General features: G+C 37.9%; 2 protein-coding genes and 1 non-coding gene across 10 annotated transcripts in view; 2 read left to right on the plus strand and 1 right to left on the minus strand.

Annotated features, from left to right (window-relative positions):
* On the minus strand, nt 1-26,923 carry CMC2 (C-X9-C motif containing 2). Of its 6 annotated transcripts, none has more exons than XM_074209730.1 (5): nt 26,844-26,906; nt 17,594-17,648; nt 12,630-12,750; nt 2,829-2,900; nt 1-2,025 (listed from the first exon to the last, which is right to left on the minus strand). In XM_074209730.1, the coding sequence occupies exons 3-5, from the start codon at nt 12,708-12,710 to the stop codon at nt 1,939-1,941; spliced, it is 240 nt and encodes a 79-aa protein (XP_074065831.1). In that variant the 5' UTR covers nt 12,711-12,750; nt 17,594-17,648; nt 26,844-26,906; the 3' UTR covers nt 1-1,938. The 6 variants fall into 6 exon arrangements, with proteins under 6 accessions (XP_074065831.1, XP_074065828.1, XP_074065830.1 ...); XM_074209727.1 differs by lacking the exon at nt 26,844-26,906 and adding an exon at nt 20,237-20,397; XM_074209729.1 differs by lacking the exon at nt 26,844-26,906 and adding an exon at nt 20,237-20,397 and having other exon boundaries at nt 17,551-17,648.
* On the plus strand, nt 8,760-8,864 carry LOC141510388 (U6 spliceosomal RNA). Its single transcript, XR_012474883.1, has one exon. It is a non-coding gene; the product is annotated as a U6 spliceosomal RNA (small nuclear RNA).
* CENPN (centromere protein N) overlaps nt 24,225-27,232 on the plus strand; it is a 57,313-nt gene continuing 54,305 nt past the window's right edge. For all 3 annotated transcript variants that reach the window (XR_012473428.1, XM_074209725.1, XM_074209726.1), the window contains exon 1: nt 24,225-24,316. The gene's annotated coding sequence lies outside the window, so the exon portion shown is untranslated. The remainder of the gene's footprint in view (nt 24,317-27,232) is intronic.

Genomic DNA, 27,232 nt, shown 5'->3' on the forward strand with positions numbered 1-27,232 from the left:
AAGGTTTCAATGTAGTATTAGGAAGCATGATGGAAGATCTAAAGCTGGCTAAATATTGTGGACTCTCCTAATAAGTAAAATATAGCTTCTAAGAGGGAATTCCAAAATGGAATGGCATGTTTTTAAGGGCATGGTCTCTGGAAATTGTTAGGGTACAGTAGTTGGACAGAACATCAAGAATTTATAGGAAGATTAAGGCTCTGGCATTGACTAGATATACTGGGCTCTCACCAATGAGAAAAACAAGGCCTTGGGGCAGAAGTTATAAATGCAATTGGCTTATGGGAGACCTGGGTTGAAAACCCAATTCTAATACCACTGGGTAAATCTCTTATAGACATCAATGGGTAGCAATATCCATAAGCTGTAACTTATGTCCCGTGCATCTCTCCATTGCTTTTTAGAACATCTGAAATTCTGAATCTTCAGAGGCTATGGGATTCTATGATTACAATCATATTGCATTACTTAGAAAACTATTGTTAAAAATGAGTTTGTAAAGAGCAGTTTTGGATCAAAGTATTGTGCAATTTCTCAAATGGAATTTAGCTTACTCTAATCTTCCTGAGTCCATTTATTGTTATTATAGATCATTTAAAAATCATTGCAGTTGCCTTTGGAATGAGTTTCCATGTCTCATCAAGGTATGGAAGGGAACCTTGGGTTTGCAAAAGCTATACCAGCTGAGGATAAGCTCTCTTAGGTTCTGCCATACTAGAATGTCTTTGACAATGGTCTTGGCAACAGCCTTGGGCTTGATTTCTGAGGACGGGGCTCATTGTTAGTAGCCTGGTTACTAGATAATAAATCCTTTAGCCATGACAATAAAAAAAGCTTTGCTGTGTGGCAGTGAGGGCTTAATTAGGATATTAAACTTATTATACAGGTCTTATAGTGGAACCACTCAGCATAATGTTATAACTTTATTCAGTGATGTTCAGCAGCTTAGGCGTATAAGTGAAGATCTGTTATGAACAATGGAAACAGACCAAGGAAGTCAAGGGCAGAAGACAGCAAATATGTGTGAATTGATCAATTTGCAAAATTAATTCTAGAACCATGTTCAAATTCAAATATGGTAGCATATACACATCTATATCTACAAGTATATATCTACCATATATATATCTCCTTCAATTTGCACATAGCTACATGCACACAAATATATTAAAATTGAATATACTGGCATTGGCATATTTAATAAATGTCTGTTGATAACAAATTCACCCAATTCTTCAATTAGTTAAAATATTTTCACATATTATTTGTGTTCTCTCGACAAAATTAGACAAAAGCTCAACTTGTCAAAAAAGTATCTTGAAAACGAAAGAAAGGTATGACATCACAATTTGTATTACAAATTTTTAATCACTGGGGAAAACAGTTTTCCAAGTATAGTTGAGAAGACAAAACGTTTTTATCTTTCGCTAAAGATTACCAGGATTCCCCATGTTTCAACTTATTCCACTATTTTTTTTAAAAAGCATTTTTTCAGTCACAACTCATGAAGACTGTTTCCTAAGGGGTAGAAGATGGCTGAGATCTTGTGAATGGAATGCTGACACTTCCAGGTACTGAAGAGAAGTATAATAATTTAATGTAGTTATGAAGGGAAGACTAATAGCAACATCCTTCCTTCATCCCTTCTAACTCCTCCAGGTTAATAGGCATAAGGAAAATTATTTTCTTATAGAAGGCAATAAACAAATAGTCATTATTCAAATGTTGATGTTTTGTTGATATTAAGAGAGGTTCAGTCTTGTAGTCTTGCAACTACCAAAGTTTTATACCAACAGTTTCCAAATTTCTCTGCAGCTCATAAAAGGGTTCAATGTTTAGGAAATATTGAGTTCAAACACGGTGATGTTCTTCTAGCTACTAACTAAATATTCAGATGTTCATTCATTTATCAGTCAAGTTGTTTAACAAAAGCAGAACTCAGTTCTCAGACTCTTCTGAAATATTAGAAAATTTCCGACGCTTAGCTTCTCCAATTTCCTTGCTCTTAGACCGCCTTTCTCCATACTGGAAGACAGACAAGAGAAGAATAGATTTGTATGGGGTGGGGGGTAGGGGGGAAGAAGAGACAGTCAGTTACAGTTATTATGTCACTGGATTGCCCTGAAGTTCAGGTTTAACATTTAAGAAAGGAGAAACTTTTTAAAAAATGTATTTGTTACACATTTTCTATTTCTTACTTGCAGAGAATCTAGGGGTTAAAAGAAATTTTGGAGGTCTTTTACTTTCATGTCTTACCAGAATCATGAAAGCCCTTTATTACAGCATCTATGACATATATGATAATCCAGTTTGAGCTTAAATATCTGTAGTCATTCATTATTAGAAAGTTCCTCTTTATACTAAGCTTAAATTTATCTCACTGTTATTTATATTTACTCTCATTGCTCCTACATGGCTTTGGGAAACGTTCTATGCCTTGAAGATGGTTATCATTTGTTCCACTTTTGTCTTATCCCCACCACCACCCCCCCCCCCCGCCAATTTCCTTTCATGGATTCTTCTATTAAATAGTCTTTTACCGGTCTTTACAATCTTATTCCAAGGGATGGTGGTTACTTTTATCCTTTTATCAGATTAGCATTTTTACTGAAATATTTTTAAGTCATTCTCTCCTTCGTCGAGGAATTAGAGGATAGTCACCTGAATCTTCTATTTTAAATAAAATACAAAAGTTCATACACTTTCTGCATCTGATCAAAAGGGAGGGACCCTTAGACAAACAGTCTTCCTGATTTGGACTTCTGGGGTAAATGAAAATTCTTTTGGTAACTCCTTTTCCACCTTCCAATCCAATGAAATGTCCTTACCTCCTTTTTCAGGCATTTCCGCATTTCACGATCAAGATCATTACAGTGACCAAAAAATTTCAGGACACTGTGCTATATAGCAAAGAAACAAAAGACATTTAGTTCAATAAAATAGAAAGATCTCTTGTATAAAGATATATTTAAATAATTCTTACAGAATTCTTAAATGGTTTTCCATTCATGTATCAACTTCATTTAAATCAAAAACCAATGTGTGAATTCATTGGTATAAGGAAATCTTGATAAGGAAACTTCTTCAATGAAAGCCAGCACCTACTCTAAAGCCCTTGCCTTAGGTGTTATTTGCACAGGAACACAAAGCTAGTGTGTATCAAGGTCAGACTTGAAACTAAATTTTCCTGAATTAGAGCCAGTGCTCTGACTTTGAAACAAAGATTGTCTCTGACTAATTTGATTAAAATGTCTAAATTATTATTTTTTTTTGTAATGAGCTCCAAGAAACCTTTATTACAGAATAAAACATCTAAATTCTTAAAATAGATCTATCTGGGTGAATCATACAAAAGAAAATATAAAGTTTTTTTTGGGGGGAAGTGTATTTCTCCTTGTTAAGATTACTTTCATAACTTATTAAAATTCTGCCAAAGGGATTTTCCAATTAATTATTCCCAATATCTCCTCTTAGAAACATGAAAACAGTGAATATGAACTTGGACAAACTTCGAGAGATAGTGGAGAAGAGAAGGGCACAGCTGCAATGGTCCATTGAGTCATGAAGAATCAGGTCACTACTGAATGACTGAACAAAATGTTATTTCAAAACTCATTCATGAGATGGTAGTAAATTGCAATAATAAGATCATGCTTTTTAAAGGAAGTAAGGGAAACATGCTTCAGAGAGCAGCCAATATAATATTTCCTGCTATGGGGAAGGGGATGCAATGTCTATAGTTTAACATTTCATAGTTGTAAGTATATTAATAATTCAACTCAAGACAATGGAACTCATGATACTTGAAAGTAGAATGATTTCCTGACTTTATGCTGCAGTGAGAGATGTACTATTTATACAGGAAATGAGATTTACCTTATGTGATTTCTTGCCCACTTAAGGCAAGAGATAAAGAAAAGAAAAACTCACTGAGTCAGAAAGTGAACAATTAGTTAAGAAAAAAGCTGGTATCTAAGAATGGAATTTGGACTTCTGGATCACAGTTTAAAAGACAAAGATAACTGATTTCTTGCCAGAGATGGATACATATACATAACAAAGGTTGTTAACATATTTGGTGCATATCTTGGGAATTTAGACAAAAGTCCAATCAACTAAAAAGGTTATAAAGTGAGAAGAAAATGGCATATATATATATGTATATATATATATATATATGTATGTATATGTATGTATCGGTGTGCAAACATGCACATAACCATGAAGCTAAAAACCACAGAGAGTAGCCATGATTAAAGAATACATTCATAGGATCAAAAATTGAAGAAAAGAATCTATAGTAAAACCCAGTGCTTTAAATGCTAAACACAAATAGCTACGGTTTAGGTGTTAAACAAGAGAACTATAGGAGAATTTGACATCCTCAGTATAAATAAGGCTAGGGGAATGAAATATATGACTAAATTATAGTTCTGGAATGGTCTATTTTTTAAATTTATTATTAAATTGATTATTTTTCCAACTACATGCAAAGATAGTTTTCAACAATCTTTTTTGTGAAGTTTTCAGTTTCACATTTTTCTCCTTCCCCCTGCCCCTGATAGAAAGCAATCTAATATAGATTATACATGTATAACATATAAATCCATTTTAATCAGGTGGTAAAAGAATCAAATCAAAAAGAGGGAAAAACCATGAGAGGGAAACAAAACCATAATACATAAAACAAATTTTAAAAATTGAAAATAGTAATAAGCTTTGGTCTGTATTCAGACTTCATAGTTCCCTATCTGGCTATGGATAGCATTCTCCATCACAAGTACTTTAGAATTGTCTGTGGTTATTGTTCTTCTGAGAAGAATAAGTCCATCATAGTTGATCATAACACAGTGTTGCTGTTCATATATACAATATTCTGGTTCTGTTCACTTTACTTAACATCAGTTCATGCAAGCCTTTCCAGGCTTTTCTGAAGTCCTATCCCTCATGAAGATAGTGCTTCATCATATAACGATATATTATTAATCAAAAGAAATAGAATAGGTAAAAGGGGTGGAGACAGAATTGCATATTAAGGAGCTAGGCAAATCTGAGAATCAAATGGAGAACATTTGGTGAAGGTAAATAGAAGGAGAAACAAAAATAATTTTATCTCTGAAATATGCTAGAGACCATCTAGACTACCATCAGGAAATAAGTTTGGGAAATAAATCACAAGACCAGCATAGGTAGGATACAGTAGTGAAGAAGAGAATCAATTAGCAGGGCATCTGCTGTACTCTATCAAAATCATTAATATTAACAACTTCTTAATTTGCCTTAATGATATTTCTGCCTTCAAAAGAGAAAGGAACTAATAAAGGATTGTATTGGATAGGATTTTTACAGAATGAAGTAATCAGTTGCTGGAATGAAAACAAGATTTTTTTTAAACTCTTTTTTCCCTTAGGTTTTTGCAAGGCAAATGGGGTTAAGTGGCTTGCCCAAGGTCACACAGCTAGGTAATTATTAAGTGTCTGAGGCCAGGTTTGTACTCAGGTACTCCTGACTCCAGGGCCAGTGCTCTACCCACTGAACCACCTAGTCACCCCCTTTTTTTTTAACTTATTTATTTTTTGAAAAATTTATTATTGGGTGGAGCCAAGATGGCAACAAGAGCGGATCATGTCTTAGGCGCTCTCTCTCATAAAACTTCTAAACTAAGGACGCTAACTAAATTTTCGAGACAGAACCCACAGAGGGACCCCAGTGAGGCAGTTCTACTCAAGATAACCTAGAAAAGAGCAGAAAGGCTCTGCTTCCTGGGGTTGGAGGAGGTGGCCTGCCAGAGTGAAAGAACTTCAGCTTCCTGGAGGCAGCCCCAGGGCGCTGGGAGCCACTGTGGGGGAGTTTCCTGAGCTATGACCCCTGGGGAGGACCAGACACAAATTGGGGGAACAGCTGAGGGACCTCTCCCAGGGCTAGCATGTGAAACCCAGCCCTCAGGGCACACAGCAAGCAGCTTGGCCTCAGCAGCCCAGATCCAGGAAACAGAAGCAGGCCGAGCAGGTATGCAGGAGCCGCCAGGGCATGAGCCCCCAGGGCATGGGCATGAGCCCACTGAACCTAGGGAGGGGAGTGGAGAAAGACTGCAGAGTCAGAGTGAAAGGAGAGAGAAAATATAGTACATAGTAGTGGAGAAATACAAAAGGAGGGAGTTGCAATCAGCAATGGTGGAAAAACATGGAAGTAACTTTTGTGATGGACTTATAAAGAATGTGATCCACCCGCAACAGAGTTGGTGGTGTTGGAACACAGACTGAAGCACATTTTTTATTATTATTATTTTTTTGGGGGGGGTACAAGGCAAATGGGGCTGGGTGGTCTGCCTGAGGCTGCATAGCAGGGTGATCGCTGGGTGTCTGAGGCCGGATTCGGACCCGGGTGCTCCTGGCTTAAGGGCCAGTGCTCTGTCCGCCACCAAGCCACCCCTACTATCATTACTATTTTATTTTAGGTCTTTTTTTGGTTTATGCAGGGCAGTAGGGTTGGGGTGGCTTGCATGTCACAAAGCTGGGTGATTGTTGGGTGTACGGGGCCGGATCTGGGCTTGGGTGTTCCTGGCTCCAGGGCTGGTGCTCTGTCCACTGCGCCACCTGACCATACCTACAACTATTACTATTATTTTTTTTAATTTTATTTTTTTCTCTCCTCTTTATCGCTCAAGTGAGTCTATATTTTTTGGGGGGAGGGGGTATTTTGTTTACTCTTAAACAAGAATATTTTATTAACGTATAAAAAACATTGTGCAAAATGAGAATAAATAAATAAGAAGGAAAAATAAATCAAAATTTTTTTTTATTATTTTGAATCTTACACTTTTCCCCTTAATCTCACTTCCCTCACCCCCACAGAAGGCAGTCTGTTAGTGTTTACATTGTTTCCATGCTATACATTGATCGAAATTGAATGTGTTGAGAGAGGAATCATATCTTTAAGGAAAAAATAAAAGAAAATATAAAAGCAAAATTATATGATAAGAGAGTATTTTTTAAAAAATTAAAGGTAATATGTATTACCTTTATTATTTATTAGTCTTTGGTCTTTGTTCAAACTCCACAATCCTTTCTCTGATACAGATGGTATTCTCCATCACAGATACCCCAAAATTGTCCCTGATTGTTATACTTTTGAAATGAGCTAGTCTATTAAGATTGATTATCAACCCAATGTTGTTGTTATGGTGTGCAATGTTCTTCTGGTTCTGCTCATCTCACTCAGCATCAGTTCATGCAAATCCCTCCAGGCTTCTCTGAATTCCCATCCCCTACAGGTTTCTAATAGGACAATGGTGTTCCATAACATACATATACCACAATTTGTTCAGTCATTCCCCAAATGATGGACATTCAATAAATTTCCAATTCATTGCCACCACGAACAGAGCTGCTGTGAATATTTTTAAACAAGTGATTTTTTTTTTACCCTTTTTCACGATCTCTTCAGGATATATAGATCCAGTAGTGGTATTGCTGGATGAAAGGGTATGCACAGAAAATGAGATCTTTAAGGGAAAGGGACCATTCCTTCCCAGGGTGGCAGATGTGATTACTGACTGATTCACTAACAGAAAGAGCTGAAAGATCACAGAAAATGAGAGAAGTGTAACAGATCTAATTTCTGTTCTGATTTTCAAAAATGAAATTAGGATAATTTTCAAATGATAGGCCAATGTACTTGATTTCAATTTGAGGGTAAATTCTTAAAATGGATCATTGAAGAAACCACTTGTTGATGGCTGCTCAAAGCAAATTTGGGTTAGAGGTCAATTATGACTAAAAGACTCAAGCTTTGGTGACCTCAAGCTGAAGGTTTTCCACAGAACTCTGATTTGATAACACAACTGTCTCATTCATGGCCTCACTTATTGATAGCCCTGCTCCCGAACTTCTTGACCTGGGTTACATCCTGCCATGTTACGTCCTGCCCTAAATAGAGTTGCAGCACTGTTTTTATCCTATATGCTAATTTTGTGTTTTTTCCTATAACAACTGTTTGATACTTTCAATTAATAGCTCTGCTAGTTGTCCTGCTGGCAACCCCATCCGAGTGTATGCGTGTTGATTTTTCTCTCCTGAGCTGAATGGATCCCCTGGTAGCCAGGGGAACTCAACAACCAATATCTAAATATTAATGAATATCCAAAAAGGAAATAGCAATTATAAAAGTGCTAGCATGGCTTCATCAAAAACAGGTCATGTCTAGTCTAGTCTTATTTTCTTTTTTTTGACAGTTTCCAAACTGGTAGAAAAATAAGGCGGATGTTTTAGATAAATATAGTTTATTTAAGATTTTAAGAAAACATTTGATAAACTCTCAGGTCATTTATTTATTTATTTATTTTTTGTGAGACAATGGGGTTAAGTGGCTTGTCCAAGGCCAACAGCTAGGTGAATTATTAAGTATATGAGGCCAGATTTGAACTCAGGTACTCCTGACTCCAGGGCTGGTTGCTCTATCCACTGTACCACTTAGTTGCCCCTAAACCTCAGGTTATTTTGGTAGAAAATATGGAGAGTTATTTTAGAAGATTACATAATTATATGAATTTGAAACTGAGTGAATGGCAAGATAACAAAGAGTGGTAATTAATGTCAGACTGATATATTTATCAAATTTACAGATGACACAAAGCTGAACCTAAGAATCAACACTAGATGAGAATCAACATCCAAAATAGATCTTGACAGGCTAAAGCAGTGTCAAATTCAACTTGAAAAGTGGGTCATCAAACAAATCATCCATTAAGATTCCTAAGGGTGCTCACTTTGGCAGCACATATACTAAAATTGGAACGATAACAGAGATTAGCATGGCCCCTGCACAAGGATGACACGCAAATTCGTGAAGCGTTCCATATTTTTGAAGCCCAGAAAGAGTTGTGTGGACTGAGTGAGATGAGCAGAAATAGAGGAACATTGTGCACCCTAGCAGCAACATGGGGGTGATGACCAACCTTGATGGACTTGCTAATTCCATTAATGCAACAATCAGGCACAATACTTTATTTTTCTTCCTTAGGGATATGATTTCTCTCTCATCACATTCAACGTATACCATGGAAACAATGTAAAGACTAACAGACTACCTTCTGTGGGGGGGGAAGGGAAGCAAGGTTAGGGGAAAATTGTAACATATTTTTTAAAAAAGATTCCTAAGGCACATACTAAGTTAGAAAACCACACATCAACATAATCCCCTGCTTTACTGCATTTTTATTTATTTTGTTAAATATTTACTAATTACATCTTAATCTGTCTGGATAACTTCAAGATTGTTGTGGGCCATATATTTGATACCTCTGGCTAGAATAAAAGGCTATTTGAAAAGGAAATTCAGTAGAAATGTAAAGACTTTTTCAGCAGTTTCAAAAATCAGTTTCATGAGTATAAGGTGGGTTTTTCCTGAATTGTAGCTTTTAGTGAGCTGCAGGCTCAATATGATCCAGCAGTGTGATACTGTAGCCAAAAAAACGTAAAGCAATCTTGACCTTTATTCAAGTAGGTTCAGCTTCCAAGACAAAAAGGTGATAGCCATGCTTGCATTCAATTCTGAAGAGAACAGATCTGAAGTAATACGTTCAATTCTGGACATCTTAATATTAAGGACAAGAAAAATCTGTATTGTTAAGAACATAGGAAGGCTATGATAGGGATGGATAGAATGCCAACACAGGAGTGAGGAGGACCTAAGTTCAAATTCGGCCTCAGACAATAACTGCCTAGCCATGTGACTTTGGGCAAGTCACTTGGCCCCACTGCCTTAAAAAAAAAAAAGGCTGTGATGTCACACCATAAAGATGAGTTGAAGGAACTAGGGATATTTATTTGGACAAGAGAAACTCAGATAAAATAGTTTTAAAAATGCTCTAAGTAGCTACTGATGAGAGAAATGTGAATTAAAATAACTCTAAGCCACTCATCCCATCAGATGGGCTAATATGACAGAAAAAAAATAACAAATGTTGGAGAGGATGTGAGAAAATTCAAACATTAATATTCTATTAGTGAAGTTATCTACTGATTCGACCATCTTGGAGAACAATATGAAAATATGCCCAAATCATATAAAGTCTTTGACCAAGCAATACCATGACTAGGATGGAATCCCAAGAGCGATAAAAAACAAAAAGGAAAAGGATCTATGTGTACAAAAATATAGCTCCTTTTTTAGAATTGGAAATTGAAAGGAATGTCTGTCAACTGGGCAATGGCTGAACAGGATGAGCAAGATGCTCTCAGAAAAACAAGGAAAGATTTACAAGAACTGATGGAAAGTGAAATGACTAGAACCAGGAGAACACTGCATATAGTAACAGTAATTATTGTATGACAATAAGCTATTCTCAGCAATACTATGATCCAAGATACTTCTGTAGAACTTAGAATTAAAGTTGATATCTGTCTCTAGAGAAAGAGTTAGCAGAGCTTGAATACAGATGAAAGATTCTTTTTCTTTATTTTCCTCAGTTTTTTTGTCTGAATGCTCTTTCACAGAATGATGTACATGGAAATGTGTTTTGTATGACAGCACATGTATAACCTTTGTCAAATTGTTAATCTTCTCAATGTGCCTGGGTGGAGAGGGACAGAAATTGGAACTCAAAATCTTAAAAGAAAAAAAAAGAATGTTAAAATTGTTTTTACATGTGTTTGGGAAAAATAAAATATTGAATAAGATTTTTAAAAAGACAGTTTATCTAAAAATACCTGAAGAATTGTTATGTATAATAAAGATTAGACTTATTTTTGTTTGGTTTCAGAGAGAAGAACCTGAACTATTTATTGCCTGTCTTGTTAAAATAGAAGTTTCTTACTGAGAATGTTTTTATTCCAATGTACTTCTGTTGTATCATTAGTTAATGATAATGTTTTTTACTTTTTTATTTCCTGTAACCTAATTGGAAAGTGTTTTTTCTATTAGAAATTATCTTGTTAGTATAGTCAATCAGAAAGATATTTCCTTTGATTTTAATATTTTTATGAAAAAGTTATGTAAAAATAACTGAAATTTGCTCTTAGAGTTTTTAATCTCAGTTTTGCTCCCCTTCAAGTATATCCTCTGACATTAGCAACTGTCTCAAATTTTATTTTGGGTACCTACAATATGTAGGTGGGAAGAAATAAAAATCTGCAACAATTCAAAGAAACAAGGCTCCTCCTTATTGATTAAATAAGACAATACCATTAGAAAAACCTACAAATTTAGATAATCTAAACAAAAACCTTATTTTAAAGAAGATGAAACCAATGGCCAAAGAAGTAAATAATGAGATCACAAACTAACAAGAGTTGGAACTAGAATCTAGTTTTCTCAAATTCTATGCTATAATCTTCCTATTACACATAATGTTTCATATTCATTTAACTACTCAAAAGATTTACCAATCATTTTGTCAATGAAAACTACTGGTGAAGAACACCCATTACCAACAAAAGTGCCTCCCGTCCATGACTTAGTACATGAATTGTGAAGGGTTGTTTATAACTAGGTGGTGTAACCCATTGTTAACGGGCAATCAAAAAAATCATAAAACTTGTGAAAACTAGGTTTATTATAAGGTTTTGTCTTTAGTTCTCAAAGACTGTGACATCAGGGAGGTGGTGCAATGACCAGCACGTTAATTAGATTTGAGTGAGTGGTTGCTGTGCTAAGTTACCAGCCTCACTTTTCCCACCATGAGCCATCTGGATCCAGTAACCAGGTATGAATCAGGAATGGAGATGGCCCTGGATGCTAGGCAATCAGGGTTAAGTGACTTGCCCAGGGCTACTCAGCTAGGAAGTGTCAAGTGTCTGAGGTGAGATTTGAACTCCTGTCCTCTTGACTACAAGGTCAATGCTCTATCTACTCTGCAACCTAGCTGCCCTACTAAGTTTATTACAAGATAAATGAGCCCAGAGTTAGCAATCCATATAGAAGTTTGCATATTTCTGATAGTACAATAAAGGATGAGAAAAGGAAAAGTCTTCACCTAAAAGGGCATTGCAAGAAGGTGCTGTAAAGGTGGCAAAAGGACAAAACTCTTCTTGAAGGGGAGGAGCAAGATGATAGTTGGCATTTCACATTTTCCCTTGGGAACAGATAGACCATGAAGATAGGATGATCTGCTTATCTTAAGGGTCCCAGCTGCACCAGCAATTTCCTAATCTAGTACATACTGACCAGTGCCTATATTGACTCCCAAGGACTCACAGAGAGTCCATCTTGGGATGTAAAAAAACATCAGTTCAGGTGGGGTTTCATACATGACATTCAGAACGTCCTTAATACACTGGGTCCAGTGTATTAAGTATAACAACTCAAAAAGACAGGTTTAGGTCAAACTTGACCAAAAATAATTTTTAAAGTCCTTCCTCAGGATAATTTTCTATCAAAATAATACTTTGTGATATTAAAACATAAAAAGAAAATATCAAATTCCTTATTTCTGATTGAATTATGAGTTTCAAATACAAAAGTTTTATAAATGAATTGAGACTGTCCACACTATATTATCTTCCCCACCAGAACAGATAGCTATGGCTATTGTAGTCGGGTAATAGGAACATCTAATATAATAATATAATTTAATAATAATACCCAAAACTAATTTCCAAAGAAAAATTCAAAATCTTTAAAATTCTTACCTTTTTATGGCATTCTTTTAATAGATTAATTAAAATGTTACATTCTTCAGTGTGCAGATGTGGAGATAAGTCTGGATGCATCTTTGGTTAAAGATAGTGGACCAATACAGAAATTTTCCACCTGTTAACAGAGCAGAACCTTTAATATGTATATATTGTAAATGGTAATACACTTACTTCTTGGCAGTTTCTAGTTAGCAGCATATATTAATCTTATCAGGATAGAAACAGAAATACTTAAATTCTTTAAGCAGTTACCCAATCAGAAAAATTTTCATTCATTCCTTTCTTAACCTCTTTTATTCATTTAACTCGGGTCTGAGACTAACAGTGATTCCCTCTGCCTATCAAATGCACTTTCATAGAGTTTAAGTTCAAAGTTTTAAAGTAAATGACCTAAACAGTATCAATAACTTTCTGGATTATAAGGTAAGAATTTCTTTCAGGAAACTTGACTTACTTTAGTTTATAATTACTAAATAGGCCCACATCCACCTCCTCATTCCAATATAAACCAATTCTGTAGGAAACTGTGGAGAAATCTTTTTAACATGAAACAGACCTTTGTAATAAAGGAAAAAACTTTTATCTCAATGATTACAAGTTCTGAGGATGCCATTTGATTGATGAGAGACATCACTATCAATAGATATCAAATTATTTTTACAGAGGTGATATTAATGTTGATTTAGAAATAACAAAGAAAACAAAATATAGAATTATGATTTAATTTCTTTATTACTAAATTGTGACATAGAAAACTTTTATGAGAATATAAATATTTTAAATCTTTGTCATTTAATCAAATCAATATTTTCTTTAAAATAATTATAAAATTGAAGCAGTCAAATATGTGTGTGTGTATATATATATGTATATGAATACATAGAAATAATGTACATATAACATGTAAAAACTGAGCCAGGGAAATGGTACTAAATAAAAATGTACGAATAAGAAAAGGGAAGATACTGCCAAGTCTCTTAAAAAATAAAGATGATCAGTATAAATACTAGGGCAAAGATAAGAAATAAAACTATTTGTGTGTCAATACTTAGGTGAGAAGTTTGGAATACAAGAAGTGAGAAAACAGAATTCTAAAAGTCTAGACAGCTAAAGGATGCAAAGGACAGAGAACAAAACTCAAGTCAGGAACACATGAATTTGAAGGCATTTACTATGTGATCCTAGGCAAATCACTTAACTTTTATCTGCCTTAGGTTCCTCATTTGTAAAATGAGAATTCTATGTCAAAGAGCTATTGGTGGGGGGTGTCCAAATGAAATAATGTGTAAAGTTTGTATAACTTAAAAATATATGTAATATGTAAACTTTGTATACCTTAAAATACATTGTAAATACTAGTTTATTATTATTATTATTGTTGTTGTTAATATAAAAGACTTGCTTTTGGGATAGTGATTTCCTTTAATAATCACAAAGTCTCTAGTGTAGGGGACAATACATGACCTGCTACCTGTTTTTGTATAGCAGGAAAGCTAAGATTTTTTGCATTTTATAAAATAAAATTTTACTGCATTTAAAATGATTAAAAATCATACTTACACTGAAGGTGGACTAATTTGGTGGTGGGCTAGATTTGGTCCTCAGAAAAGTATGAAAGTAAGACCATATACACTGAATCGAACTTCTAAACTACCCATGTAGCTGTTCCTTTCCTACAAAGTCATCTATGAGAATACTCATTACTTTCACAAGAACCACAATAACATAGAAAATTAGTGTATCTATATGTTCAGAAAAAAGAAGAAACTATGAAAAGCAAGAAAATAGCTTGGAGCAGATAATCTTTGTGAGAATAATTCCACATAAGTCAATTTAGTAATAACTACTCAAAAATATTTGCCCTTTTCTATCCTCCCTATTGCCTATTCAGAAGTAAGATAAATAGTATTGCTGACAGGTCAGCTACAATATGGGTAAAATTAAATTGTAAGTTCTTGAAAGCAAGGAAAATATTGTAACTTTGCATTTTGGGTGCTTAGCACAATTACTTACACATAATTATAAGAATTCAATTTGGTACAAGTTTTATTAAACAACTACTATGCTGCAAAGCACTATGCTGCAAAACTGGGGATAGATTTTTTTAAAAATTATTTTGGGGCAGCTGGGTGGCACAGTCCATAGAGCACTAGTCCTGGAGTCAGGAGTACCTGAGTTCAAATCTGGCCTCAGACTCTTAATAATTGCCTAGCTGTGTGACCTTGGGCAAGTCACTTAATCCCACTGCCTTAAATAAAAATAAAATTAAAAAATTTTCCCAATTATTCATAAAGATAATTATCAATATTCATTTTTGTAAAGTTTTCTTTCTCCCATCTTTGCCTCCTCTCTCCCCCCAGGATAGCAAGTAATTTGATATAGATTATACATATGTGATTATGTTGCACATATTTCCGTACCAGTCATGCTATGAAAGAAGAATCAGAACAAAATGGGAAAAACCATGACAAGAAAAGAAAAAAAAAAAAACAAATTTAAAAAGGTAAAAAGTAGTATGCTTTGATCTACATTTGGGTTCCAAAGTTCTTTTTCTGGATGTGAATGGCATTTTTATCAGAGTTCTTTTAGAATTATCTTTGCTCTCTGTATTGCTGAGAAGGGCCAAATCCTTCATAGCTGATCATCAAACAATGCTGCTGTTAAGGTGAAGAATGTTCTTCTGGTTCTCCTCACTCATTCATTCATTAAAGTCTTTCTAAGTTTTTCTGTTTTCTTTTGTTTTAATATGAGCTTGACCTATCCAAAAGTAACTGATATTTTCCAGATGTTTAGAGCTGATTTTATTTGTGTGAAAAGTATCTTGTAATTATATTCATATAGTACTTTGGTTTGTCTTGGCAAGTAGACTCCCAAATATCTTGTGTTATCTACAGTTGTTCTAAATGGAACTTTTCTTTCCATCCCTTGCTGCTGGGCTTTCCTGGTAATGTATAGACATGCTGATGATTTAATGTGGGTTTATTTTATATCCTGCAACTCTAAAGTTACTATTTCAAATAGTTTCTTAGTGGTTTTTTTCTAAGTATACCACCTGCAATGAGTGGTAGTTTTATTTCCTCATTGCCTATTCTAATTCTTTTTTCTTCTCTTATTGCTAAAGCTAACATTTCTAGTACCATATTGTTGGGATCTTATTGGGAAGGCTTTTAATTTAATCCTCATCACATGATGCATGCTGATTATTATTCTCATGCTAACTTTGTGCAATCTCTTTGCTAATATTTTATCTAATTTTTTGCATCAATATTCATTAGGGAAATTGGTCTATAATTTTTTCTCAATTTTGGCTCTTCCTAGTTTAGGTTATCAGTACCATATTTGTGTCCTAAAAGGAATTTGTTAGGATTATTTTTTCAAATAGTTTATATGGTATTGATATTGTTTGGCAGATTTCATTTGTGAATCTAGCTGGCCCTGGAGATTTTTTCTTAGGAAGTTCATTGATGGCTTGTTCAATTTCTTTTTTTCTGAATTGGGGTTATTTAAGCATTTTATTTCCTCTTCTGTTAATCCAGGTATTTATATTTTTGTAAATATTCATCCACTTCACTTAGATTGTCAGATTTATTGGCATATAGTTGGGTAAAATAGCTCAGAATTATTCCTTTAATTTCTTCTTCATTGGTAGTAAATTCACCCTTTTAATTTTTGACACTAGTAATTTGGTTTTCTTACTTTTTTTTTTAACAAGTAAACTAAGGATTCAACTATTTTGTTATTTTTTTCCCCATAAAACAAACTTTTAGTTTTATTTACTAATTCAATAGTTTTTTTACTTTCCAATTTTAGAAATCTCTCCTTTGACTTTCTAATTTGGTACTTGAATGGGAATTTTTAATTTGGGGGGAAGGGAACAGATTCTTATTTGTTTTTGTGGGCAATGAGGTTAAGTGAATTGAATAAAGATTCTTTAAAACTTGAAAGGTTTACTTCCTACTGTGGGGTAGAGAGTAGTATACAAAATGAGTAAAAAGAGTAATCAATAGAATATTAATTTCCAGAGAGAGAGGGAACAGACACAGAATTGGGAAAGTCCTGTGGAAGAATTACATGCAAAATGAACCATCTCATTCTATTCCCCTCCCTCCCATTATTTTTGGGAACTTGCCTGATGCATTCTCCAATTCTTATTTCTGATCAATTCCTTCTTGGCAACATGATACAGTGGAAAGCACACTATACTTAAAGTCAGGAAGATCTGGATTTGAATAGTATTTCACTATCTATATGGCTCAGGGTAAGTCACAAGCCCTCTGAACTCCAGTTTCAGCATTTGTGAAGAAGCACAGTCTGTTGCAAGGACCAAAGGAGGTCCTTTGCAAACCCTTAAATGTAGGAATATGCTTATATCTCTTCTATTCTTAAGAAATCTTAACTTTATACTGCCATGCTCTCAAACTATGATACTATAATTTCTCCTTTTTTTTTTTTCAAAACAACTAAATTCCTAGAAAGAACAACTACATTCCATTTCTCTTGGCAACTTTCTCCCCTGATTTTCATGATAGCTTTCTCTCCTGATTCATCATTCATTTCCTAACTCCTAATCATGGGTGTTCTGGAAGGCTCTATCCTGTACAATCTTCTCTTTCTTTTTTTAAAATTTCATCAACTTTCACAGTAACAGAGAGATGGCTCACTAATCTACATTACCCTTATATCTTTTAAACTTCAGTTTCAAATCATCAACATCTCAAACTTGAGACATCTCCAAAATGGAACTCATTACATCATGAGAAATGACAAAATTTGGAGAAATCTAGAATGTCTTCTATGAAAAGATATAAAGTGCACATAAACTATGAGTACAACTTATTAAGTGAGAAAAGAAAACTTACAAATGCAAAGACAAAGTCTAACTACAGAAGATCAAAAAATGGAGCATGCTACCCACCTCTAGCTAGAGATGATTCTTTAAACTGAAGAATGAGACATACCTTTTTAGACAGTCACTATCAGAATTTCTTTTGCTTGAACATGTATATATTTTCTCTGTTCAACAGAATGGATGAGAAGAGAAAGAAAATAAATGCTTCTTAATTGGAAGAAACACTAGAATTAAAATTTTAAAAACAGTATTTTTCTGTCTAAATGTACCCCTCAACTTGACCTTTACACTTTTGTTGAGGAGCACATTATTTTCATGGTTTGTAGGCTGTACTATATAGTCTTCCTTTATTGCCCTCTCCTTCACTCTCTAATCAACTGGCTACCAAGTCATATAAATTCTTCCTTAATTGCAGGGGTTTTTAACAGAGGTGAGTGAATTAAAAAATAATTTTGATAACCATTTCTTTTTTTATTTTTATTTTAACAAGGCAATGGGATTAAGTGACTTGCCTAAATTCACACAGCTAGGTAATTATTAAGTGTCTGAGGCCTCCTTTAAACTCAGGTCACACTAGCTCCAGGGCTGGTGCTCTTTCCACTGCATCATCTAACTGCCCCTGATAGCCATTTCAACTAGTTTCCTATGAAATCCTATGTATTTATTTGATACATTTAAAAACATTAATCTGAGAAGGGGTCTATGACACAAAAAAGGTTAAGAACCCCTGCACTATAGTATTTCTTACATCTTTTTCCTCTTCTTTTACGTTGCTATAATCTTCTTTCCATCTGAAAGTTAATTAAGCTCTATCCTCCATATAGCTGCCAAAATAAGCTGAAAGTACAACTCTGTCCATATTACTTTCCAGCTCAAAAAATATCTAAAGTTTTAAATTGTTTCTAGGATAAGATACAAATTTCAGACTAGCATGTGACTTTGCTATTTGAACTGAACAACTAGTTAAATGCCCAATAGCTCCCAAAAGGCAATGATAAAAATAAAGGCTCCCCCATACATCATGATTATTTATAATAGCATTTTTGGGGAAGATAAATAAATGGAAACAAAGTAGATGCCCATTGACTGGAAAGTGGCTAAGCAAGCTGTAGTAATGAATGTAATGGAGTAATTCTGTGCTATAAGAAACAAAGTATTACACAGACAGTTCTCACTTTATTTAAATTTGAATAAGCAAATCTGACCTTATTCTTAAAGAATTCTGAAAGAAATCTACATTCCAAGACCTATGTTACTGTACAGTACTGTGCCCCCCCCCAGCTCAGTTTCCAACTCTTTTTAACGCCCTTATCAAAAAACAAAAAACTGTTGAGAAGGGTTGGGGTGTCTAGCTTTGAGACCTCAGGCACCAGAAGAGCTAGTTCAGTATACCTCACAGCATGTCCCACCTCATCCAAAGTATCAGTGCTCTCCTGTGTCCCAATCCAGTCCAAACTTGTCAGTCTCCCTCTCTCCCCAAGCAAATTCCCATTATATAAAGACCTTTAAGTTCAAGTCTGAGGAATGATCACTTATTGTATAGCTAAAACTGATGAGTCCACATAAGTATGGAAAGATATAAACTGATATGAAATTAAACAACTAAGAAACAATATGCACAGTGTGCAAAAATGTAAATGCAAGAATGATGCGAAATTATAACACTATACTTGGTCTCAAAGAAGATACTCTTTTCACAATTTTTTACATTGGGGGGAATCATGTAATTCAACATTATTTTCCAACTAGTGGTTACCTGTGCTGAACTTTCTTATATGTATTTCGATATAATTAGTATTCTGTCACGTTTTATCATGTTTTTTAAAAACAACATTCTGAGAAGGGCTCCACTGACTTTAACCCAGTCAAAGGGGAGGGGTGGGAGAAGAAAATAAAAAAAAATTAAGAATCTTTTTGTCAAGGATGTTTGTTCCCAGGGAGAGAGGAGGTAATTTACGTAAAGAACAAACAAAAGAGATCAATAAATATTTACTTTTTAAAAACTTATTTTCATAAATTCAGGATGAACTCAAATACATAAAATTGATAAGAGGCATCTAGTGTCTTCCGCCCTAGTCTTGCCTCGGGAAGACCACACTCAAAATGTTTTTGCTGTGTGAATTAATAAGGAAATGTGTTTATAACTTAGCATAAATAACCTGTTAAGACTGCTTGTTCTCTTGAAGAAGCGGAGGGAGAGAAGCGCAGGGAGAAAAATCTTACAAAAATGAGTGTTGAAACTATCTCTACGTGTAATTGGAAATATAATGTACTATTTAGATTTTTAAAAAAAATCTACGTCCTAGGGCAATTCATTTAACCTCCGATCTGCCTCAGTTTCCTGAACAGTACAGTTTCTCGAGGATAGCTTTAGAGGCGTTTGATAAGGGTTTATACTCCCTTCCCGTTACCTCCTTAAAGTATACCAGGGGCGGCTAGGTGGCGCAGTGGAGTCGGGAGAACCCGAGTTCAAATCCAGCCTCAAACACTTAATGATGACCTAGCCTTGTGGCTTTGGGCAAGCCACTTAACCCCATTGCCTTGAAAAGCTAAAAACCAAAAGTATGCCAGTTTCCGAGTCTGAGTTCAAAGCCCTCAGCTGCGTGGCCACGATCGGGCAAGTCCAGCACCTTCTCCGGACCGGGGGCGGGGGGAGCGGGCTGGAGAACCTCTAAGGTCTCTGGCAAACATTAACCCAACACCGACGGGGCCCGAGGCCATTCCGCGGAGGAGGTCCCGGGCCAAGGCTCACCTCAGCAGATGCCCTACGGGTCGCCCGGAGAGGAGGCCTCAACCGCCAATGCCCGCAAGTGCGGCGTCCCGCAGCCGCGGCCGCTGGGCTCCGGGTCACGCGGCGCACGCGCCCCACGCTTAGCCCAGGCGACGACCCCGGCCTCTGGAGGTCAGCGTGGGGCGGGGAAACAGCTCGTGACGTCGAGAGGTAGCGGCCAATTACAGACCTCGCCCGCGAGCACGGAACTCCCGCCCGAGTGGCCTCCCGCCTCTCGGCGGGCCTGGCTCCGGGCCTGGGCGGCTTTACTGGAGCCGCCGGGGGGGGGGGTGGGGGGGTGTCGCGAGTCCCTAAGGCTTTAAAGTTGCCGTTTCTTCAGTTCATGAAGCCTACCTAGGAAAGAAACTATTTATGTGCATGTTTCAAAGGGCGATCTCCTTAAGCAAAATGGCTTCGGTAGTTTCTTCCACTCTCCCCTCCACAGGATGCTTGGTACTTCCCACGTCCACGTTGAGCGTCGGGGGGGTGGGGCGAGCCTTTTCAGACAGCGTAAGCCCCGATTGGTGGAGTTTGAAAGCCGGCGGGCGCGGCCCGGAAGGGCGCGATCCGTGAATGCTCTGGAGGCACGCTGGGGCTCGGCGGCCCGGCTCTGGAGGCTCCGCGGAATATTCCCCCTTGGTCCTCCGTGGAGGTCGCGGTAAGTGTGGGGCCTTGGAGCTCCTCACGGAGCCGACTCCTCCCAAGCTGGGCAACGAGACCTCGGCGTCTCTTCCCTTCCTGTACCGGGAGAGGCCCTGGGAAGCTGCTTCCCCCGCCGCCGGGAGCCCTAAGATGGTCCATCTTGAGCGGGAAGGGACGCCGGAGCCTCCTTATGCTATGACAGGTTGGGAAACTGAGACCCAACGTGTGGGGACTTGCCCCAAGGCCCCGCAGAGAGCAAGGGGCAGAAGTGGGGTCTGAGTGCGGATCCCTGAATTTTAGAGCCAGTGCTCCTTCCCGATCCCGCCCGCCCTTGCTACTGTTTTGGCCCAAGACCGCGTACATGCTGGCTAAATGGCGCCCTCCCGACCCAGAGACTCTTAGATGAAACTGGGAGCATGATACACGGGATATGATAGTAATACAGCTAACACTTAGCGCTTTAAAGTTTGCAAAATGTTATTAAAAAAAAAAGGCAGTCAAGTGACTTTCACGTCCTCACATGACTACTTACTCCAAAGCCTCCGCGTCTGAGGCTGGACTAGAATCTAGCTCTTCGGCTCCGAAGTCCGGCGCGGTTACCTCTTACGTCACGTAAAAGAAACAAGCACCTTACTCAGAACCACCTCCAGGAGTGAAGCGAAGAGAATCCTCTGTTGTAACCTTCCCGGGGTCCCGTTGGCTTACAGCATCTAATTCCCCAGATGAGTCTCCTCTCCCCACAATTCAGCCACCAGACCCTTAAGCTACTCTGCCTTTGGATAGATAACCCGGACTTCTGGATCTAGCCTAAAACCAGGACTGGCACAGATTTATTTACTAATTCACTCAATATTCCTATTCTAGTTGTTTCCATTGTTATAATTGAACCCAACCCATTTCTCTGTGGAAGCAGCTTCCTTTTTTTAAAGATTTTTCAAGGCAGTGGGGTTAAGTGGCTTGCCCAAGGCCACACGGCTAGGTAATTATGAAGTGTCTAAGGGCGGATTTGAACTCAGGTCCTCCTGACTCCAGGGCTCTATCCACTGCACCACCTAGCCACCCCAAGCTTCCTTTCTTTTTAATGCGGCCTGTATTTCCTGTGGAAATGAAAACTAATCACTTCTTACAACTGTAGTTGCAAAGTGAGCTGAACAAAAGAAGCAACAGGGTAAAGAGTGCCTTTGAAGAAGGGGGTGAAGGCACTCAGCAGAGGGGAATTAGGAAGATGGTGGTACCTAGGTTGAACCTTGAAAAAATATAGTAATTCTGAAAGGCAAGTGATGTGGAAGGGATGCATTATTAGGGAATGGGGGTAAGGGAGTATAGTGCTAAATAGTGGAAGTTGTTAAAGATTCTTGATCACTGGAGTAAGGAAGCTAAATCTTCACTTCAGGAAGATAATTTTGTCAATTGTATGATGGATGGATTGGAGAGTTTAGATAAGATTGCCTTCAAAGAGTATAGGGTTAGTATAGTAGGAAGCAGGGAAGGAAATAAACATTTAAATGACTGAATGCTAAATACTGAGGATAAAAATAAAGGCAAAAGCTGTCAAGGAATATGAATTCTAATAGCCAAGACTGCGTGTTTGAAAATATGCAAAACATGTGTAAAGTAGATGGAAAGTTATTTGTCTTTCTCAGGATGGTGACTTCTACAAGGTGCTCTCATGACATGTAAGTGAATTTTTTTTTAAATGAGGGAGGGCCTTGCAAAGTCACCACCCCACTTTCTTCTTGGAGCCAGCTGGATCCAGTGGCCAGATATGAATCAGGACAATTGGAGATGGCCCTGGATACAGTGGGAGATCTTGGCCTTTTTCTTTTATTTTTTATTATTTATTTATTTTTTTAGGTTTTTGCAGGGCAATGGGGTTAAATGGCTTACCCAAGGCCACACAGCTAGGTAATTATTAAGTGTTTGAGACTGGATTTGAACCCAGGTACTCCTGACTCCAGGGCCAGGTGCTTTATCTACTGCCACCTAGCCACCGTGCGGGGGCCCCCCCCCCCCCAGTCTTGGCCTTAGGTCTTTGATTGTGTCCATTCTGTGATTAAAGATAAGGTAAGAAAGAACTGAGGCAAAGAATGGCCTTTTTACCTAGTCCAGAGCAAACAAATCTATGAAAGACAGGAAGACCCTTAGGGTTTCTGACCCAAATATAAATAATTATTGTTTACATTCACTCTGAGTCAATGGGGCTCAAATTAAGACCTAATGGGGTTTTTGATGGGTGGGAATAGGGATGGAATGTAATTTGATAAGGGAAGACATTAGCAGCTAGAGAGGATCCAAGAGACCTCTACAGAAGGTAGGACTTGAGCCGAGTCTTGAATAAAACCTGGAAAAACTGGGCAGAATGAAAGGAGGCAACAACATTTCAGGAATGGGGCAAGCAGCCAGGGCAAAAATCATAGAATTGGTATATTATGTGAGGACCTGCAAGTAGATCTGTGTAGTTTGATTGGAAAGGCTAGTAAAGTTCAAGAAGACTGGAAAGATAATATGGAAAAGTCAAGGCTGTGAAGAACTTTAATGCCAAATAGAAGAGTTCATATAGGAGCCATTGAAGCTTATTGAGGTGAGTAGGGAAGATTATATAGTAGTTAGAGCTATTTCTTGGAAAAATAACCTAGGCAGCCAAATGGAATTTGAATTAGAGTAGGTAGAGACTTGAGGCAGAGAGACTTATGTAGGTGGTTGGAAATAAGCAGGCCAGAGATAAGGAGGTTTGAATTAAGGCTGTAACTATTTGAAGGAAGTTGAACCTATGGGAATAGATCTGATCTTAAAATTAAGGTGAAAACAGGGTAGACCCCTGTTCAAACAAGCAAGGTTTACTAGAATTCCATTTCCCACACTCTGAGGAAGAAGTCTCTACCCCTTTAAAGCCTTGTTTTCCCTGACAGAGCTTTGAGGCCAAACCCAAACTCTACTGCTACAGAGAGCAATCTGCTGCCACACCAAGTCCATTCATATCATAGATCCACCTCCCTCAATAGAATACTGGGGACTTGTTATCTTGACCCTCTTTGTCCTGAGTGCCTTGAGGTATGTCCTGACTTCTGTGAAAAGACCACTTTTCAGGGGAAAGAGAAAACCAGACCTGGGGAATGGGGGCAGTACTTGATTGGACTTTGACATTCCTACCCAGCTTTGTGTTTTTTTTATCTATTCTGTGCTGATTAATCCCAAAGCTCAGTTCTGCCTGCAGCTCCTCATGCATGCATGGTGCCAGTTTGAGAAAAATAAAGAATGCATACAACCGAATTCTATTGTCTTTCTTAGACTGTACTCTGGGCTTGTTATTTGGTGCTGTCACTTGAAAGGACAGGCAACTGGAGATCAGACCCTTCCCCAGCAGCACTGTGACTTGTTGCTGCTATAGGACCTATTCTCCTGAAGTTACAGCCCTGACAGGTGGGTGAGTCTCTTCTCTATTCTCCACTCTGATCTCAGACTCCTGCTCATTTGGTCAAAATCCATATTTCTCTCAAAGCTTGCTCTGGGGTTAGAAACCAGGCTGCTGTGGACAGGTCTCTGAAGGTAGGCATATCCTCTGTAATTTAATCCAAGGTTAGGGATCTGCCTAATAAAACTGCCACTTTTTTATATGTCAAGTCACTATCAATCTGATGACTCAAAATTATTGCCAGTGCTGATGTCAGTTGATCAAAGACAGCTCTGAATTATGTTTCCACTGGTTTAAATAGATATATCTCTAAAGCAAATTAAGTCAAAGGCCATCAGAACACCTAGATTTGAATGGGAATGTTTTCACCACTGATTTGCCAAAATGACCAAGCAAGAGCATAAGGCAGAAGTTTCCTTCCTCAAGGCTCGAAATTTGTTTTGAGATTATCACCATCCTTGGTATCCCCATCCCTTTGGCACCACCTACCTTCCCCCAACTTTCCCTTCTTCTCTTGTCCCATGGTCCCAGCCTGCCCTTTCCTTCCCTCCACCCTACTTATCACCCCCTTTCCTTTAAAAGTTTCAGTCTTGATGAGGGTTGACCCCATGTTGCTTACAGACTAGATCCCCCAACTCAACTCTGCTGGTCCCATAGGGACCTACCCTTTTAAGGAAGAGCCCTCAGCCCACTTTAGTTGAGGATAAGGAAGGCCATGTTAAGTCAATTATCCAATTTGCTTCTAATATGCAGTATAATTTCAAGCTATGGGAATGGGTGAATTACAGGCCATCCAAAGGAACTTCCCCAATTTTCATCAGCCTCCAAAAGGCTTTGCTGACCACTTCAACTTACCCTTCAATATTACTGCCCAAGTATCCCTGACATCTGCCTTTTAGTAATGACCTCAGTTGGGAAGGGGGAAGCTAAACACTGGTTTAAGAAAGAAGACTTAGAGTCCACCCTTGAGGAAATGCAAGAGACAGACTGGGTTGCTTACTGGGATCAGAAAAGGCTCTACCAGGAGGCCAAAGTCTTCAATGAAGATATCCCAGCTGCCTTTTCCCAACATGTAAATTTTTTTCCAAAATGAAGAATGTTATCCAGGGGACTAAGGAGACTTATTTTATTTTATTTTATTTTTTTTGCAAGGCAAATAGGGTTAAGTGACTTGCCCAAGGCCACACAGCTAGGTAATTATTAAGTGTCTGAGACCGGATTTGAACCCAGGTACTCCTGACTCCAAGGCCAGTGCTTTATCCACTACGCCACCTAGCTGCCCCTAAGGAGACTTTTAATTGGTTAATGAAGGCCTTTGATGCCATCTCCATTCCATGATTGGGAAGAAGAGTGCCAGGCCCAGTTCCTTTCCCACTTTGGTAATAATGTCCAACCAACCTTGTCACAGAATAGCAAAATCATCCAGCCTGAGTGGCAGTCTGTAGCCAGACTTGCCTCCCAGCTTACCCAGACCTTAGAGGAGGACGACCTTGGAGCAAAAAGTGAGCTCCAGGCTAAAAAGGATCAAGTTTATATCATGCAATTTAAATAGTCAATGACTTCCCTCCCAAATCTAAGCCCCTCTCTTGGTCCCATGAGGTCATTGGGAATCTGAGCATAGGACCTGTCTCAGGATTATGTATCACGAGAGATACCAGGAGCACCGAGGCCCTCCCTTACAACCTTAGAGGATCTGATCCCCATCTGCCCTCTTGGCCTCTTTCTCAACTAGGAGATATGTCCGTGGTAATACTGGGCCATCCCAATTCCACCTTGGCAGAGATAGCAACCACCTTGTCTGTCATGGATCCTTGAAAATTCCCCACCACTCTTTCCTCTAAGTAATGATAACCTGTTAGTGGTAGGAGTTTCTAACAAACCTTTATAAGCTTTTTGGACATCCCCTTCCCTGTTGTTCTTAGACAGGACCACTTCTGGCACATCATCTTCCTGAGGCCCTTTGTTTACTTCTTGGTTGTGATGGACTATACTTGTTTGTCCTCGTTTTGCTCCCAGCCAAGTTTTCAGCTAGATCATCACTCTCCTACCCTTGTGCCTGTAGTTACCTAGCCTTCCTTCAGTCTAAGGCACCTGAGACCCTTGAGGAACTGCTTCCCCTTGCTGAGGTCCTGCCCCAATTATGGGCCCTGGACCCCAAGGATGCTAGGCACATCTCTATAGCTACCCTCATAGAGGTTTCTTTTACCCTTCTTGCCCTTTCCTATGTCTCACCCAGTACCCACTTTCCAGAGCCATCATTGAGGGTATAGACCCATACTCTAGAGTTACATTTCAAAGTTGTCCCCTGTACCTCTCCCTGCCTATTATGTATACCCTCATATTCCCTGGTGTATACCAGGAAATCTGGTAAATGAAATTGTTGCTTCATCCAAGACCACCTCTGTACCCTTAAAGCTATTCTGTCTCATTCACCCATAGTCCCTAATAAGTATATTCTATTATCCCTTATTCCTCTATCTTCTACTATGTTAACTGCTGCCAGCACCTTTACTATGAAAAGAATCTTCTTCATACTTATCCCAAGTTCTGTATGCTCCTTTGATTCTTCCTTATCTCTTCATCCTCCTCTAGTATATGGATGACCTGTTGCTCAACTATCCTGATGTAATCTGAGGGGAGAGTGATGCCATAGTCTTTCTCACATTCTTAGCTTCAAATGGTCACAAAGCCTATTGTGATAAACTCCAGTTTTGCCGCCCCTCTGTTCAGTTTCTCAGGCACTTCATATCTCAGGGTATCATCTCCCTTAGTCTTACTTAAATCCAAGCTATTCTCAATTTTCTCCTCCCATCATCCAAAAAGGCAACTTGGGATCTTTGTGGTCCTCCGTGGATATTGACAATCCTGGATATTCAGATTTGCTCTTCTAATCTGCCCTTTGTACAAAGACCTGATAGCAAAGT

The sequence above is a fragment of the Macrotis lagotis genome, chromosome 1 (assembly GCF_037893015.1).
Source record: "Macrotis lagotis isolate mMagLag1 chromosome 1, bilby.v1.9.chrom.fasta, whole genome shotgun sequence".
In the NCBI taxonomy this organism is placed as follows: Eukaryota; Metazoa; Chordata; class Mammalia; order Peramelemorphia; family Peramelidae; genus Macrotis; species Macrotis lagotis.

What these genes read in the sequence shown, in the direction of transcription:
- CMC2 (XM_074209732.1), bottom strand. Translation starts at nt 12,710, where the DNA reads ATGCATCCAGACTTATCTCCACATCTGCACACTGAAGAATGTAACATT. An exon ending in TAAAAGAATGCCATAAAAAG is followed by an intron (nt 2,901 to 12,629) that starts GTAAGAATTTTA and finishes TTTGCTATATAG; the next exon opens with CACAGTGTCCTGAAATTTTT. An exon ending in GGAAATGCCTGAAAAAGGAG is followed by an intron (nt 2,026 to 2,828) that starts GTAAGGACATTT and finishes TCTGTCTTCCAG; the next exon opens with TATGGAGAAAGGCGGTCTAA.